The 14775-nt window shown below is 43.6% G+C and overlaps 1 protein-coding gene across 1 annotated transcript; it reads right to left on the bottom strand.

Annotated features, from left to right (window-relative positions):
* Positions 1-4272: 4272 nt before the first annotated feature.
* Positions 4273-8700, bottom strand: EVX1 (even-skipped homeobox 1). The gene is made up of 4 exons (XM_029592624.1): positions 8594-8700; positions 7957-8426; positions 5495-5733; positions 4273-4803 (listed from the first exon to the last, which is right to left on the bottom strand). Exons 2-4 carry the CDS (start codon positions 8387-8389, stop codon positions 4273-4275), a joined length of 1203 nt encoding a protein of 400 aa, XP_029448484.1. The 5' UTR covers positions 8390-8426; positions 8594-8700.
* Between the last annotated feature and the right edge of the window lie 6075 nt (positions 8701-14775).

Here is a 14775-nt window from a genome sequence, read left to right as displayed (position 1 = left end):
GAGGGCGTTGGTTTTTGTTTTCAAAGATTTTCTCTGTTTTATAAAAGAAAATCTTTTGAAAAATGGACTTGCAAAATAATAATAATAATAATAATAATAATAAATCTGTCAGCGTTTTCTACCCTATGCCACAATTCGTTTCTTACAATCTGCGACTTACATTAGAAAAGTAAATTAGTCCTTCTAGATCAGAAGTGCAATCGATCTTGACATAGCTGTTGAACAAACGTCTAGGCTTTTGCCTGTTATACTATTGTACTTGGCAGGCTGGTGGGCCTGAGCTGACATATGGTAGCGCCGGGTGCTTCAGCGGAGTGCTCAGTAGAATCAAATAATGTAACAAATCGAGCAGGAGAATAATTGAAAACAAAAGAACCTTTCAAAATAACCAAACACAAGAAAAGGGATAATGGACCCACGTGTCTTTCTGCAGGTGCTTGAAGCAGCCTTGCTTAACTATCTAACAGAGAAAGCACGAAATATGAATAGGCTGTCCATTTCCTAATGAGTTGACTACAGAGATGCATGGGGGAGTAGATCAAATTCTGTTTTCATAATGCCATCATAATAAAATAAAATAAAAATACAAATCTGTTTTTTTTTTACTGGACACGATAGTTCCAGTTCCAGTGGCTTACTAACTAGTGTGAATATCCTCGGTGACACATAGTCGAAGTACAGATAAAAGGCTTGAGCGATTTCACTTAATGGAATAGGCGCAGTGAGTAGGAGCTGCACCCCTCTTCCATTTGGCTAAAGGACTCTTAATAAGCAGCTAGCCAAAGCGTATCCCGCTTCCTTTTATTCGCTTGTTTAGAATGAGCTTTATTCCAAGCATATGCATCGCAATCAGTTTGGTCACACTTACAAGAACACGCTTTAATAAGGCAATCAATCAAACGCTAACAATCGGGGGGGGGCTTGGCTGCATAGAGAATTGACCCTTCTGGGGTTCCTGATGATCCACCAGACAGCTATTTGTACGATTAGAAACAGAATATTATGCACGTATGCTCCCCCCCACACTTTTCTTTTTCATCACATTGTTTGTTTGACCAGGTTTTAAAAAAAAAAAAAAAATGTCAGGCTGCCTGAGCTGGGGATGAAGTGCGTACCTGGGGAGCATCGAAATCGGCCTTTCAACAGCCTACCCCCAACACTCAGGCGCTTTTATATCTCCTGCATCCTTCCTGAAAAACTTTGACTTATTACCTCAGGCCCTGGTCAGGAGAAAGAAGAGCAGAGAGAGATGTCTGCATTGCCACAAACCTAAAGCATTTGTATGCCAGCGTGTGCTTTGGGAATCTTCCCAATGTGTGTAGAACGCGCAGAAAACTATTGCACCAGGAAAATTGCATTATGAAGTGTATGAGAAGTAATTCCTTCCTGGAAGATGTATTGTTATAGCTTCAGCTTCAATTTAGAAGCAGAGTGGCTCAATTACCCAGAAAATACAGTCAATTAAAGGCTGCTGATTGGACACGAGGACGGATCATCGATCTTGTACTTTCCAATATTGCTTCAGACACCTCATTTTACCTCCCTATTAACTCAAAATACGCCTGGCATTCCCGCTGCCCTCCCTCTACCTCTTCACCTGTCACAAAGCATTTTTTACTCCATGACTAGATCAAAGAGAAATGCAGGATCATCACTGGCCAGGGCTGCCGATCGGAAATACAAATATCTCCTGACAGCAGAGGTGTTTCTCAGTACCTTGCCCCTTCTTTCTCACTTGAATTAATTGGAGGATCTGAGAGCAAACTCAACCTCTTCCCTTAATGCACACTCCCAAACAATATCAAATGAATCATAAATTGAGCGGGACAATGTCCACAATGAATTTTTTTTTCCCACCGCTCTCAGAAGGAATGCCCTATTAGTGACCCACACCTATTTCAGGGAGCGTCACAAACCTTAAGGGAATGGTGGCCGATAGATTTTGACTGCAGATATTGTTGAGACACACTAGCGAGAACTGTACATTAACTTAGATGACAGTTTCCATTCATGATGCAAAAAAAAAAAAAAAAAAGAAAAAGTTATAACCTGTGCTTTCCTAGCCAAAAAAAAAAAAAAATAAAATGCAGCAATGGAATGTCCTTCTTTTTCACGTTGGCAATGATATTCTTTTGTAATCATTGTGACCTTTCACATTATCAAATGGCTGATGACTCTCTTGTGTTCTAAAAAGTTATTTTCTCTATAAGTATAGAAACTCTTTGGAAATGAAGTCCCTAAAAATGGAATAAAATATTAGGAAGCAGTTATCAGTTGAATCATAAGCAGGGATTCCATTTTAGGCAGTGCACTGCTGCCTTTCCTTTCTCTGTTGCTAACCTACACTAATGGAGACACCCCCCACTCATTTCATAAAGCAAAAGCAGCACATTGTAGTTAACCAGGTCTGAAGAATGTGATGTCAGAAAATGTAAAACCGAGAATATGTAAAGAAGGAGATCTGCAGTTTACTTAAACTTCTAAGGAATATTCATTATTACAAGTGCTGAATATTGGCAAATTCGAGGAGGGAGGAAGGGCAACTCTTGATAAAATGATAAATGAAACACCAGTGTACCAGACATTAGACACCCTAACTGTGAAAAAAATATATATATATATTTTACATAAGGTCTATATAATTCTTCATTTCAAGCTGAAGCAGCAAAGAGTGCAATTTGGAGAAATAGCCTAGAGCAATAGATATTTGTTGTTTTAACAAGCACAGTCATAATCCAGTGGCATACATTATAGAAAGGTGTCTCGCTTTTATTATCAAATGGTAACAAGCTGTAACAGTGTTCTCTGGGTCTTCCGTTCTTATTCTGTGTAAACAATGTTAAACTATGAAGAAACAATTAGCCCAGTCCAGTATTGCGTTGGAAATTTCAAGCTGAAAAACTGTGCTTCGCTCAGTCACAAGTCCGGGCAAATACCAAAGAATTCCACCTAGCAATGTGCAATAATAAAGCAAAAAAAGAAATTATAATAAAAATAAATAAAGCTAAAATACTGTAAACAAATTCCCTGAAAACACGTACAAATGCAAGAACGTAAACGAAAAAAAAAAAATATGACGTCCAAGGATAACAAGAGAGCATAAAAATGATAAACCTTTTTTTTAAGTTTGAAATCTGAAGGCGAAACAGAAAAAGAAGGCAAATCGCCTTTGCTCTAATTTGCAGACTAGTGATTGTCTGAAGGAGGAGTTCTGCTTTCTAGATCACCTTAATCTCTTCCCTTGGCGGCTTGTTAGCGTTTGGCACAGGGGCTCTGCTCAGAGAATATTATTATACATTCGACATTCAAAAATCCTCCTTACATATACATCACTTGCTAATTTCGTCAGTGTGTGCACTTTTCAGCAGCTGAGAATAAGACATTTGTTATTTTAAAGGACACATAGGTATATAATCCACAGCCTTGCAAAAGCTCTCCCCCCCCCCCCAATCCTCATGTTTTATAACCCCCCCCCCCAAAAAAAAAACCAAAGAAGGGGGAGGGGAGGACTGAAGTATTCGGGTCTGGTAAAACGGAATATTTTAGAACAACTGAGACGCAGACAAAAAAAAAGGGGGAAAGAATGCAACTGAACCACAAAGTGTAATATACAGTGTGCCAGTGTTATTAGTAAATTATTTCTTTTTAGCAAAAATGAACGTATAATACTGTCGTGTTGCAATTCAAAAAACCTTCCCCACCCCTCCCCTTTTTAAGCATCTGGTTTGGATAGATTTCTATTCATTATTCACACATTTCCACCACCCCCCCCCCCCCCCCCCCTCCGCTATAGACAGCATTTTCCCTTTCAAGTATTTCAGATTTTACTTCTTAACCATGGTTGATTGTGCATAAGTTTATTGTTTTGTAACGGTTCTGGTCCATAGAAAGAAAGAGGAAGCCATATCATCCCGGCTGGCGTCTACGGATTGCTGCTGCTGCTGCAGAGAGCGCAGCTAATAAGCTCAGTATTTATTTGTCTTCACCAGAATAAATTCTTCTTTATACAATATGTCATTTTTTCATTCCCCCTTCATCTCTTATCTTGGAACAGAAATTCTCCAAAGACCGAGTTTAAGTCATATATATATTTTTTTTCCCCCCTTAAACTGTCCACTTTACAAGAGTCAACAACACAGGTTTGTAAAAAAAAAAAGAAAAAAAAGGTGGATAGAAAGGATTTTTTTTTTTTTTGTAACTGGCTGCAGACCCAGGAAGGGACGGATGGTTTTTTGTTTGTTTTTTTTGCTCGGCCACCTGAGATGAGGATTTTCATCTCGTTAAAGGGACCTCTTCCCTCTGGTCCAAGGAGACGGAAGCGGCTTTGCTGCTCAGCACGGAAGGGGTGAAGGTGAGGAAGGAGTCGGTCCGGGTGGTGGGCGAGCAGGCGAAGTCCGAGCCGGAGGGCCTCGGCGCTAGTCCGGCGGAGGGGCTGGCGTGGCAGGCCAGGCAGGAGCAGGGGCTGCCCCCGGCGCCCAGTCCGTGCGCCGGGGACGGGTACAGGGAAGGGTGGCGGAAGGCGCACAGCAGCTCGGGCCTGGGGTAAGGGTGCGAGAGCACCCGGAAGGTGTCCAGCGGTCGGAGGGGGGCGCTGAAGGGCGTGGCCGCGGAGGCGGAGCCGGCTCCCATGCCCATGGGAGAGTAGTAAGGAAGGGGCAAGTGGGAGGGGAAGGGGTAAGGGAGGTTGCCGGTGGCCGCCGCGTGACTCATCATGTAGGTGTAAAAGGCTGGGTCGGCGGGATGGGGCCAGGTCATGGCCAGGCGCTGTCTCTTGTCCTTCATCCGACGGTTCTGGAACCAGACCTGGTCGCGGACAGAGGAAAGAGAGAGAGAGAGAGAGAGGATGCAATTAGACCTTGCGGAGAAAACACAGCCATTTACATAGCAACTCGGCGCCCAGCGAATTGCACGTGCATTCCGACCGGGTTGGAATCTGGTTTCCGAAAAACTGCCAGCCGCGGCGCCACACGTTTGCACGAGCCAGTATAGAGCGCATTTTTTTTTTTTTTCCCTTCCATTTTTCTCGCAGTTAGCATGCAAAGCAACGAATTGTTTGGGTTGCTGTGTGAGATCATTTCTCCTCGGAGAATAAGATACCAGTACTACTAAGCACAGAGAATTCGTATACAGAAAAAGGTATATATATAATGCAAATACATATATTATATACCAAAGTCAAGTCTTCTGATAGATGTACCATATATTTAAAGAAAAGTTGTTGCCTTAGATGATGCTTTTTTTTTTTTTTAGCATCGTTTTTACCTTTCAAAAATCCTGTACTTAGCTTGAGCTGTCTTATGTTTGCCGCAGTGTAACTAAAAATAAGCCCTAGTAGTTCTAGAAATAGGGAACCGTTGCTTAATTAGCCCCTAGAAGAAGATACCAGATAAGAGAGGGGGAGGGGCTCTCATTTCTGGTGGGTTCTCTGCCCCCACCACGCGCAGTTTCCCCCCCGAAGCCCCCAGAGAAGGGAAAGGGGGGAGGCTGGGAGTACCTTGATGGTGGTCTCGGGCAGGTTCAGGGCGGCGGCCAGCTCGCACCTCCTGGGCCGGGACACGTAGTTCTCCCGGTAGAACTCCTTCTCCAGCCGGGCGATCTGCTCGCGGGTGAAGGCCGTCCGGTAGCGCCGCATCTGGTCCCCGGCGCAGGCCAGCGCGCCCTGGGAGCCGGCGCTGCTCTTGGGGGGCTCCGCGCCGCCCAGGGGGCTACCAGCCATGGCCTCCGCGCAGGGCCCTGCACAGCACAGCACACAGAGGCAAGGTTACACCGCCAGCCAGGCACTCGGGCAAGGCGACAGAGCTAGGCAGAGCCCTGGTCAGATTGCTAGGACTGATTGATTGATTGGTGCATACGCGGGGAAGTCTTTCGGTCGACGGCAGCAGCAGCCGGATAACTTCGGAGCCTGACACCTTTACGGACCCCGGCTGGCTTTGAGCCTCATGCTGGGGACCCTGCTCTTGGCACCTCTCTCCCTTGGCATCCCATCGTCTTCAGACGTGGCCGGCAGCAGCCATCTGACAGCGACGTCCCCATTACTCCCAGCCCTTAGCTCCTTTTACCCAGAATCCTGCGAGCACACACACATGCACTTACGGACAAATAACCTCTTCATTGCCTTGTGCCCCCTTTCCCTTACTAGCAGAGTCAAGCAATGGTGCAATGTTTATTTTTTATATATATATATTTCTTAATGAGAATTAATCTTTCGATGTCCAGCGTACTCATCCCTGGTTCTCAACATTTATGCAGCCAATGTCAGCCCCTTTACACCTAAATTCTGTAGGAAAAAAAAAAAGTCAACCACACACGCACAGACCCAGACTCTCTCTCTCTCTCACACACACACCGGTTCACCCTCACCCTGCTTCTTCGCACCTTGTATTCCTGTATCCAGTACCCGCACATGAGACACCCCCCCCCCCCCACCCCCAATCTTTGAGTTGGCTGATAGTGCATGGAAACCTAATCCTTCCCCTCCTCCAAAAAGGGTCCAGTTTTGGAGGGATCACTCCTAGGACAAGGGAAATCGGAACAATACTCTGTGGCCAATAAAGTCTTCCCTGTTTTCAGGAGCAATACAAATAACTTTCTTTCCCGTCAAATGCTTGAAAGCAAAAGACGTATTTATGAAAGCCTGTCTGATACTGTACTTGTACGTTAACCGCACAAATGCTACTAAATGAGTCTGCTGATAAGTTAAGAACATTTTTTAAACACATATTTTTCGGCCAAGAAAATAATTTGGTGGCGATTATGGCTCTGTAGCCTGAAAGTCTTTCAGTTACTTATTTCTAGACATTCTGTACAATGACAGTCACACGAAACTATTTCTTTCTCTCTCTCTCTCTCTCTGTTAAAAGTTAGAACATGAATTGAAAAAAAAAAGCCATAGAATCTTGATGGAACTTGGCAGCTTTCTAAGCCACTGAAATGTTCGTGTGGTCTTGAGTCACTGATTAGATGCTAATATCAAGTTTGCCTGTGTGCAACCTGAAGAAGTGTAAACCATGTTAATTTACTCCTGTGATCTTCAAACTTTTCAGAGAGAGAGAGAGAGCAAGAAAGAAAGAAAAAGAAAAAGTCTGGGGGAAAGGGGGAGGGGGGGGAGGGGAGTGAAACCAAAGGCCTGAACTCTGCATTTTCTTTCAAATGCACCCGATTCTGATTGTGCCCGAGACCAAAGCCTTATTAGGTGCTGGGGACCATTTCCGAGCTGGCGCCACTGAGGCATTGAAGTGACAAGTGTAATTTGGAGCTTTAACCAACATGCAAACAGGATCCCGCGCTGCAACTTGGCAGCCGGGTGTCCGCGGCTGCGATTTTACGCTTCCTGATGATTACTTCCGTGCTCATCCAGCCACACACAGCCGGAAAAGCGCCTCTCTGGTCAGGCCCCTTTCGCAAGCAAAATCTTTGATCTTGCAATACCCCAAAGTGGCGTTGCCTTTAAATGCACTGACAAGCGCTGGCATGAAGAGTTAATTCAAATTGCCATTCCTCCGGGGAAAGTTCCATCTTTCCTGCATGCCAGACGAGATATATCAACTCCTATCAGTGGCTAAAACAATAATATATATAATATGGTATCAGCTGCACTTTTTGCTACGGTAAAAGCAATAGTGCAGACGTCAGATAGTATCGTCTGTCCAGGTATGTGTTACTGTAGGCTATGTTGGTCCAGTAAGCATTATAAGCAATGCATCTATTTGCAGAGGAAATCCTTTTAAAGGAGACACCGCGAGGCTTAATTTCGTTTTGAGAAAGGAAGTGATTCAAATATAACCTGCAATTCGTCTCCTTTTCGGTAGATCAAATGGATTGGACAAGTGAAGTGGAAGCAGAGGGCGGCAGCTCCGGGGCACGAGCAGAGAGCAGAGTTCAGGCTGAGAATGGGGCAAGGAGGAGGAGGAGGGGGGTGGTGGATGGAGGGGAGAGGGGGGTGGAGGGTTGCTGTACCTTTATTGTGTTGGTAATCGGCGCTTCCTGGGGCGCAGTCCGGGGTGCAGCTCACCTCGATCTCCTCGTAGAAGTCCGACTCGCTGTCCGAGCCGCTCCGGTGACCTTTGGCCGCCAGCCGTTCGGAGGAGGAGGAGGGCGGCGGCTGCTGGCAGGAGGAGAGCAGGGCAGCCGCCGACCGGGCTTCCTGGCCGGTCCCTGTCAACACTTCCACCTCCTCCTCCTCCTCCTCCTGCTGCTGCTGCTGCGCTGCCCTCTCCCGGGATCGCAACGGGGCAGCCCGGGGGCTTAGGCAGCTCCGAGCTGTTAACTTGTCCCGGGGCTCCTGCACCGGGCCTCCCACAGCTTCCGACAAATTAGCCACTCGCTTGCCAACCAGAGTGCCAAGTTGACTTCCCTCCAGGAACATCACCAGCTCCTTCCTCGTCTCCATTGTTGGCTGGGAGTGCGAGCAGAGCCCCGAGGCTTCTCTCTCTCTCTCTCTCTCTCTCTCTCTCTCTGTCCCGCAGGCGGAGGAGCGGCGGCGGCGGGAGGGGGAGGGGAGGAGAGGAGGGGGGGGGGGGGAGAGAGAGACTGAGAGGGATGGGGGGCGGGTGACCTGGCGAGGCGAGCACTCTCTCTCTCTCTCTCTCTCCACTGTGCCGTCCTGGCTCTGGGAAGGGAGCACCATTGCCCTCTTCTTTCTAAGCTGTCATCCTTAATGGTGCCCTCGTCATTGCGCTCCCGCCGCTGACGCCACTCATTGAGGGCGAGGGGGGATAAATAGAGCCGTCTGCCCACCCCCACCCCCGCGGAAAGATGAAAGGAGAGCCGGAGGTAACGCTGCTGCGCTTAGAAAAAAGTCTTAGGGTAGAGCTCGGACCTGGAAGAAAGTGTGAGAAAGGGGGGGGGGGGGGAGGCAAAAAATTGACAGGGGCAGAGACAGGGGGAAAGTGTGCCTCAGGGAAAACTCCTTTGACGTTTAAGTGATCTTTTCTTTTCGTTTATGTGGCCTTTCGTTAAGAGTCTTGATGTAAAATGGATGAGCGAAGCGATCGCTGCGTTTTTTTTTAGGAGTGTGAAGACTCCCTCTCAAGCCTCTTCGTTTGATGCATTATTTATTTAGTGCTTTCCTTCCAACAACCCCGGCTGTGGAGAATCTCGGTAGCAGCCCAAGGACACAAAGAAGCCAAGGACTTGCCTGCGGTTAGAGTAGCTTGGTAGATGCCTCTGTGAAGAGGACGAACCCCCCAGCAGCTGAAAGCTGGATTTGAAATGACGGCAGGGAAAGAGCAATCGATCGTTGTGTTCCCAAACTGAGCCCCATCGAAGCTGTATTTATGGCATCTCTGATTTTGCTTTGCAATTGTAAATGCATTATTTTTTTTCCCATTGTTTTCCCGATGCCTCGGGTTTTCTGTTACAGTGGCTGTCACGATCTCCTTTCCATGCTCTTTCTCTTGACTGGTTCACGTTTGGGCAGTTCGGTTTCAGTGCTTAATAGATCACAAGATGCTTTCATTTTAACTCCAGGAAAAGAGCTAGAAGAGGCATTTGCAGATGAACTATACTTATTCTCGGCACTAAGGCTCAGGAAAGGATAGGCACGGAAGTGAAGTTAACAAATAAAAACAAGCAAAAGACCCCCCCCCCCCCCCCCCCCAGCAACAAAAACAAGATGATATCTTTTATTGGACTAAACAAATTGCCGGAGCTGACACTCCCTCAGGTCAGAATAGGCGATCAGAGACAAAGGAATTAAACCTTTCTTACATTAAAAATATCCGAAACACGATTTACGTAGCAGCTGTGTAAAGCAGTGGCTATGCTAAATATAGACGATGCTAGGTGAATGAAATGGTCCTTGCCTACCGACATCCTCATCTTCTCGGCTGCCTGATTTTAAAGTCTAAAAGGCTCCATAGTAGCCCATGTAATAAGGATGCACGTGTTATGTGTGGATATTATGGATGTATAATCCAGTATACGGTCGTTTTGGTATGAATTCTTTCTTAGATCACAGAAAATAGTTTAAATGAATAGTAGTTTCCGACAGGAATGTACCTTCGGTTTTTTAAGCATTCTTTTGGTTTGTTAAATAGGGTTCAGTTAACAATTCTATTACTTTTTTTTTTTTTCTGGGACGGTTACTGGTAAATTTAACATTTTTATTTGAAAATAAGCAGAAGCTTTGCCCGGAACGTAGGCATTTAACTTGTATCACACGTTTTGTAACTAAAATGATAATGTATTAAATGGTTGCATGTATGATATTTATATACTCGCACGCATGCATAAATGATATTTGTTTATGGGCAACTGGAAATGGCTACAAAATGGTAAAGAAGTTAGCTCCTGACTGATCCTTTTTTTTTTTTTTTTTTACTGTAAACATTCGAATGAATTATTTCGAAAGGAGCAAACTGCAATTGCTGGAAATACCCAGTAGGAATGTATCACAGCACTTTATGGGCAGACTAGATATCTATCTATCTATCTATCTATCTATCTATCTATCTATCTATCTATCTATCTTACTGTTTCCATAACATTCTGAGAAATCTGAGTTCTGCATGTCAGTTTATACAAAGTTTTCACCGGTTATGTAGACTCTCTTCTTTACGCCCTTCCCAAAATGAGAAAGAAGATAAACTTGCAGGACTGTGCAGCATTTGGACTGGAAAGTGAGCTGCTTCATTCTCCGGAGGAGACACAAGTGTGACCCATTATGTTTTTACTGTTTCCAGCGGGCTGCATGTGGAGAGAGAAAGTTGCAAGGTACTGATGGTGGAGAGAGGGCTAGGGGGAGGTCGGGAAATCCCCGAAACTATAATTTAAGACGTGAATTTCAGAATACTGACGTGAAACAATAAACAAGAGTAAAAAAAAAAAAAAAGAAAAAAATAGTGGTTGGGGGAGGGGGGGGGGGTAAGAAAAGTTCATCACTTCCCTGCTTATCCCTTCGGAAAGAAGCAGGGCACTGACTAGAGATGAGATAGCTGTAGTGTCTTAAACAAACAGGCAATACTATCTTGGGGATCAGCGCGCAGCGCCTAGCACTTTCAGAAAGATTTCGAATGGCAGTTTAAACAAACAAAATAATTCAGCTAATTCCGTTCTCCTTCAGCGTTTGCTTTCTTTTCGGAGGCGATATTGAAATTTTGGGTCGCTCCTCCTTGGAGGCCACGCCCACCATTCTTTAACGTAAGTAAACGCGGGGTTCCTGCACCCTCAGCAGATCGCCTTGTAGATCCCACACTGGCACGTGTAAAGGGTGAATAGGGCACACATAGGTGAAAGGGATGCGGGGAGAGAGAGAGAGCGATTAAAACTGGCATTAGTGCAAGTGGCATTAGTGCAAGTGGCATTAGTGCAAAGTGGCATTAGTGCAAGTGGCATTAGTGCAAGTGGCAAGACACTGTCACTTTAATTCTGATTGAAAGGAATGTTATTTTCGGGAAGGGCTTGGGGGTTGGGAAGGAAAATAGGCCAATATGGCGGAGAGCAACGAAGATAGCAGCTGGAACATTTAAATAACAGAAAATTATTATCAGTATCAATTCCAGCGTCTCCTAGTAGGATGACTTTTTTTCTTTTAGGTCGGCATACTGCCTCCTCCCTTCACCATAGCATAGAGGACTCTAGGACAGGTTAATTAAACCCGTGCAAGCACGTAGCTGAGCAAGGCTAATATGATTTTCTTTTCTTTCAGCGTTTTGTGTTTTATTTTATTTGTTTATTTATTTATTTTTTGGAAAATTGAAAAGTTCCATAGTTCGAGGTTATCCGACAATTTCTTGGAAACTGGCTAAAAGAAACATATCTTCAGGGAGTACATTAAAATGATCCCTCTGAGCTGAAAACCTTTTAAAACATTTCCATGTTTGCTAAAAAACTTTGAGAAAGTTTGAAGGAGCGCATATAACTTTTAAACGAGAGGCAAATATAACTTATTTAGACAGTGGCTTGGTTTTCAACCTGATGTGAGATCGATCCCACCCGGGTTAAAGAGAACCCGCCTTCCTTATCAGATAAACCTCACTTCACACACTTTCAAAAGTTCCTGTTGGGTGCCTCATGACGGAATCTTTGCAGAATGCGATTTCTGTATGAAATCTTACTAAGGAATTACAATGCTGAGAGCTTTCTCTCTTTGGGTTGCAGCATCCCCTGTTTTAGAAGCCTGGCACGGTGCGTTGGAGTTTTGGGCTGCTAAACGCTGTGTGCCACCGAGCGTGCCTGGGTGTTAACCTTCCGTCATTTCCAAATTATTTGACTATGGGTTTTTTTGCTTGAGCTCCTAGAGAGAGAAGATCCTGCATAATGATAACAGTGAGATCGGTTCAATCTGTCAGCAATAAAGACTCACTCATGCAATGGGCTAATACGGAAGTGCTTATACTGCAGAAACAGAATACGAATGCGAAAGGTACTAATCCTTTTCCCCCAACCACAGAATGGAGGGGGAAGAGGAGAGGAGGGGGCAGGAAGCTTGAGTGCAATCACCCACTGCTGACAGTGACATATACAAGAAATGGTTAAAAGGGAGCTCCCCTCCCTTCTCAAGTTCATGTCTCTAGTTTGGAAATTTTCGAAGTGGAACCTTACAAGTCAGCTTTCTTAGAGCAAACTATTTGTATCTAGCAGTCATCACAATGCATGAAACAGCTTTTATAATGTGTGCTGTTTGCAATCACCGGCTTGGAAAAATAAATACAATTTTCCCCTATTTTTTTGCTCTTGCAGAAACCCAAATAATTGAAGAGAAGGCACCATTTGAAAAAGAAAGCACTTGATGTTTAGCAGAGCCAAGTTAAACCAGAGAGACTTTTAAAAAAAAATTGGCCGTATTTTCCATTCTATGTCAAGGGACAATCTTAGGACCCAAGAACGGTGTTAACGGTACCTATGTCATTATCACGGTGTTATTAAGGCAATTTTTACAGCATTGTTCGACGTCAAGGCTTAAACTCGAAGGAAATAACAGGGGTGTTAGCCTTTCACCTTAGGAGTGTTAAGAGAGCTTGAAAAACCAAGGGAATATAACATGAAGGTGACAAAGCATCATTGGGTTTGTCTTCAGAAAGGGTTTATAAATCGCCATACTTGCGATCCCTCTCATTAGAAAAGAACTAAAATAGCAATAGTTAATTGTTTTATCTGCTCTGGGGAAGCACCTCTAAAATTAGAAATGTCACATATCCGGAACTTAAACAATAACTGACCACTTTTCTTTGAATGCGGGCACTTATATTCTCATGGTATTCATAAAAGCACTGACTCATCTTTGGCTAAACTGTTCTAGTAAGATGATGCTCACAATCTCACAGCCTTGAACGCTGAAAAATGACATTATCTAATGTTCCTTCAGGGCATAACAAACATAACGAACTTTATTATGTATAATTACAACGGTAGGTAAAGAAAATAACAGCTTTTTCAAGAAAAGAGCATTTTCAATTTCGGAAAGGACTATCCCTTTTCGCAAGCCCATAAAATCGCGCCCGCTGCACTGCGCGCGCGTACACACACACACACACACACACACACACACACACACACACATACATACATACATACACACATACACACACCACCAACAACAACAACATTCATGCAGGCCTGTGTGTGCGTGTGTGTCTGCGGATGGAGGGAGACAGAAAGGGAGAGAGAGAGAGAGATTACATTTCTATATCCTGATCTTTAATGACTTCCAATCCGTCTTCCACTTCTAATCATTTTACTTAGTAAAGTTCTTTCCAGGGAAAACCTTCGGGTAAGGAAATCAATATCCCTTTCTCCCTCTGAAGCTCACTAATAAACATCTACATATTAATCAGATCTGAATATTTTTGTTGCTTGATTGCCTTTCGGAGAAGCTTGCATTTCTTTATGTTCCTGCCATAGATGGGTAATTTCTTGTCCAAGTTAGCTTCCACACAGATAAATTCAGATCTGTCCTACTTGCTCTTTGGAGTACTGAGTTGTTTTTGAATAAAATATACCAAAAAAAAAGATAAAGTATATCTAATCAAATGTGTGTATTTTTTATTACTTGATATGAACTTACAATAACGGAAACTAGATTTTGTAAATGTATTTAGACATGTTGATTATAATTAGAACAAATATTTACCACTACAATAAAAAAAAAAGCATGCTTATAAAAAAATGTATTCAATGGAAATCAGAAGAGCACTTATTACCGTTTGACCTTTTAGCGTTTGATCAATTTAAAAATCATTTGATGATTTTCATGAATGCGAAATAATTACTGAGCTATAACTCTCTTTTCAATAAATTCATTGGTTTATGAATACAATCTCAACATAATATATACAAGTAGTTTACAAACACCACGTATTTATATACATATTAATTTGCAGTTTTTATTCTGGGTTGTACCCAGGCATATTGTAACGTTGGACACACACAAACACACTGTGCTGTTTTAAAGCAATGTGAGGATATAGTTGAGATTAATACTGTGTTGAGCCCCTGATGGCATTCAGCCCAATTACGTTTCCTTTTAGCATCCGCTAATACAATTCTGAAATGCATACTGCTTGCTTGGCAACATTTTTTCTCTGATGATTTTATATATATATATATATATATATATATATATATATATATATATATATATATATATATATATGATATATATATGATATATATATATATATATGATGTGGTGGGTAGCGGATTTGTGCACCTGTGTGCAGAAAAGGAAGGGGGATGAGTAAGGTGATCATGATGTCACCTAAGAAAGTGAGAAAAGGGTGACTACAGCGCTCAAATATCTGGCGAGCAGAATAAATGAAGAATTAGATGTGTGAT

This window comes from Rhinatrema bivittatum, chromosome 2 (genome assembly GCF_901001135.1).
Source record: "Rhinatrema bivittatum chromosome 2, aRhiBiv1.1, whole genome shotgun sequence".
Taxonomy (NCBI): Eukaryota; Metazoa; Chordata; class Amphibia; order Gymnophiona; family Rhinatrematidae; genus Rhinatrema; species Rhinatrema bivittatum.
The sequence above is the reverse complement of the archived record's forward strand: the minus strand, read 5'-3'. Positions and strand labels throughout refer to the sequence as shown.

Coding starts and splice junctions, on each gene's coding strand:
- EVX1 (XM_029592624.1), bottom strand. CDS start 8,389: ATGGAGACGAGGAAGGAGCTGGTGATGTTCCTGGAGGGAAGTCAACTT. Junction 5,734..7,956: donor CGATTACCAACACAATAAAG/GTACAGCAACCC, acceptor TGTGCTGTGCAG/GGCCCTGCGCGGAGGCCATG. Junction 4,804..5,494: donor TGCCCGAGACCACCATCAAG/GTACTCCCAGCC, acceptor GTCCGCGACCAG/GTCTGGTTCCAGAACCGTCG.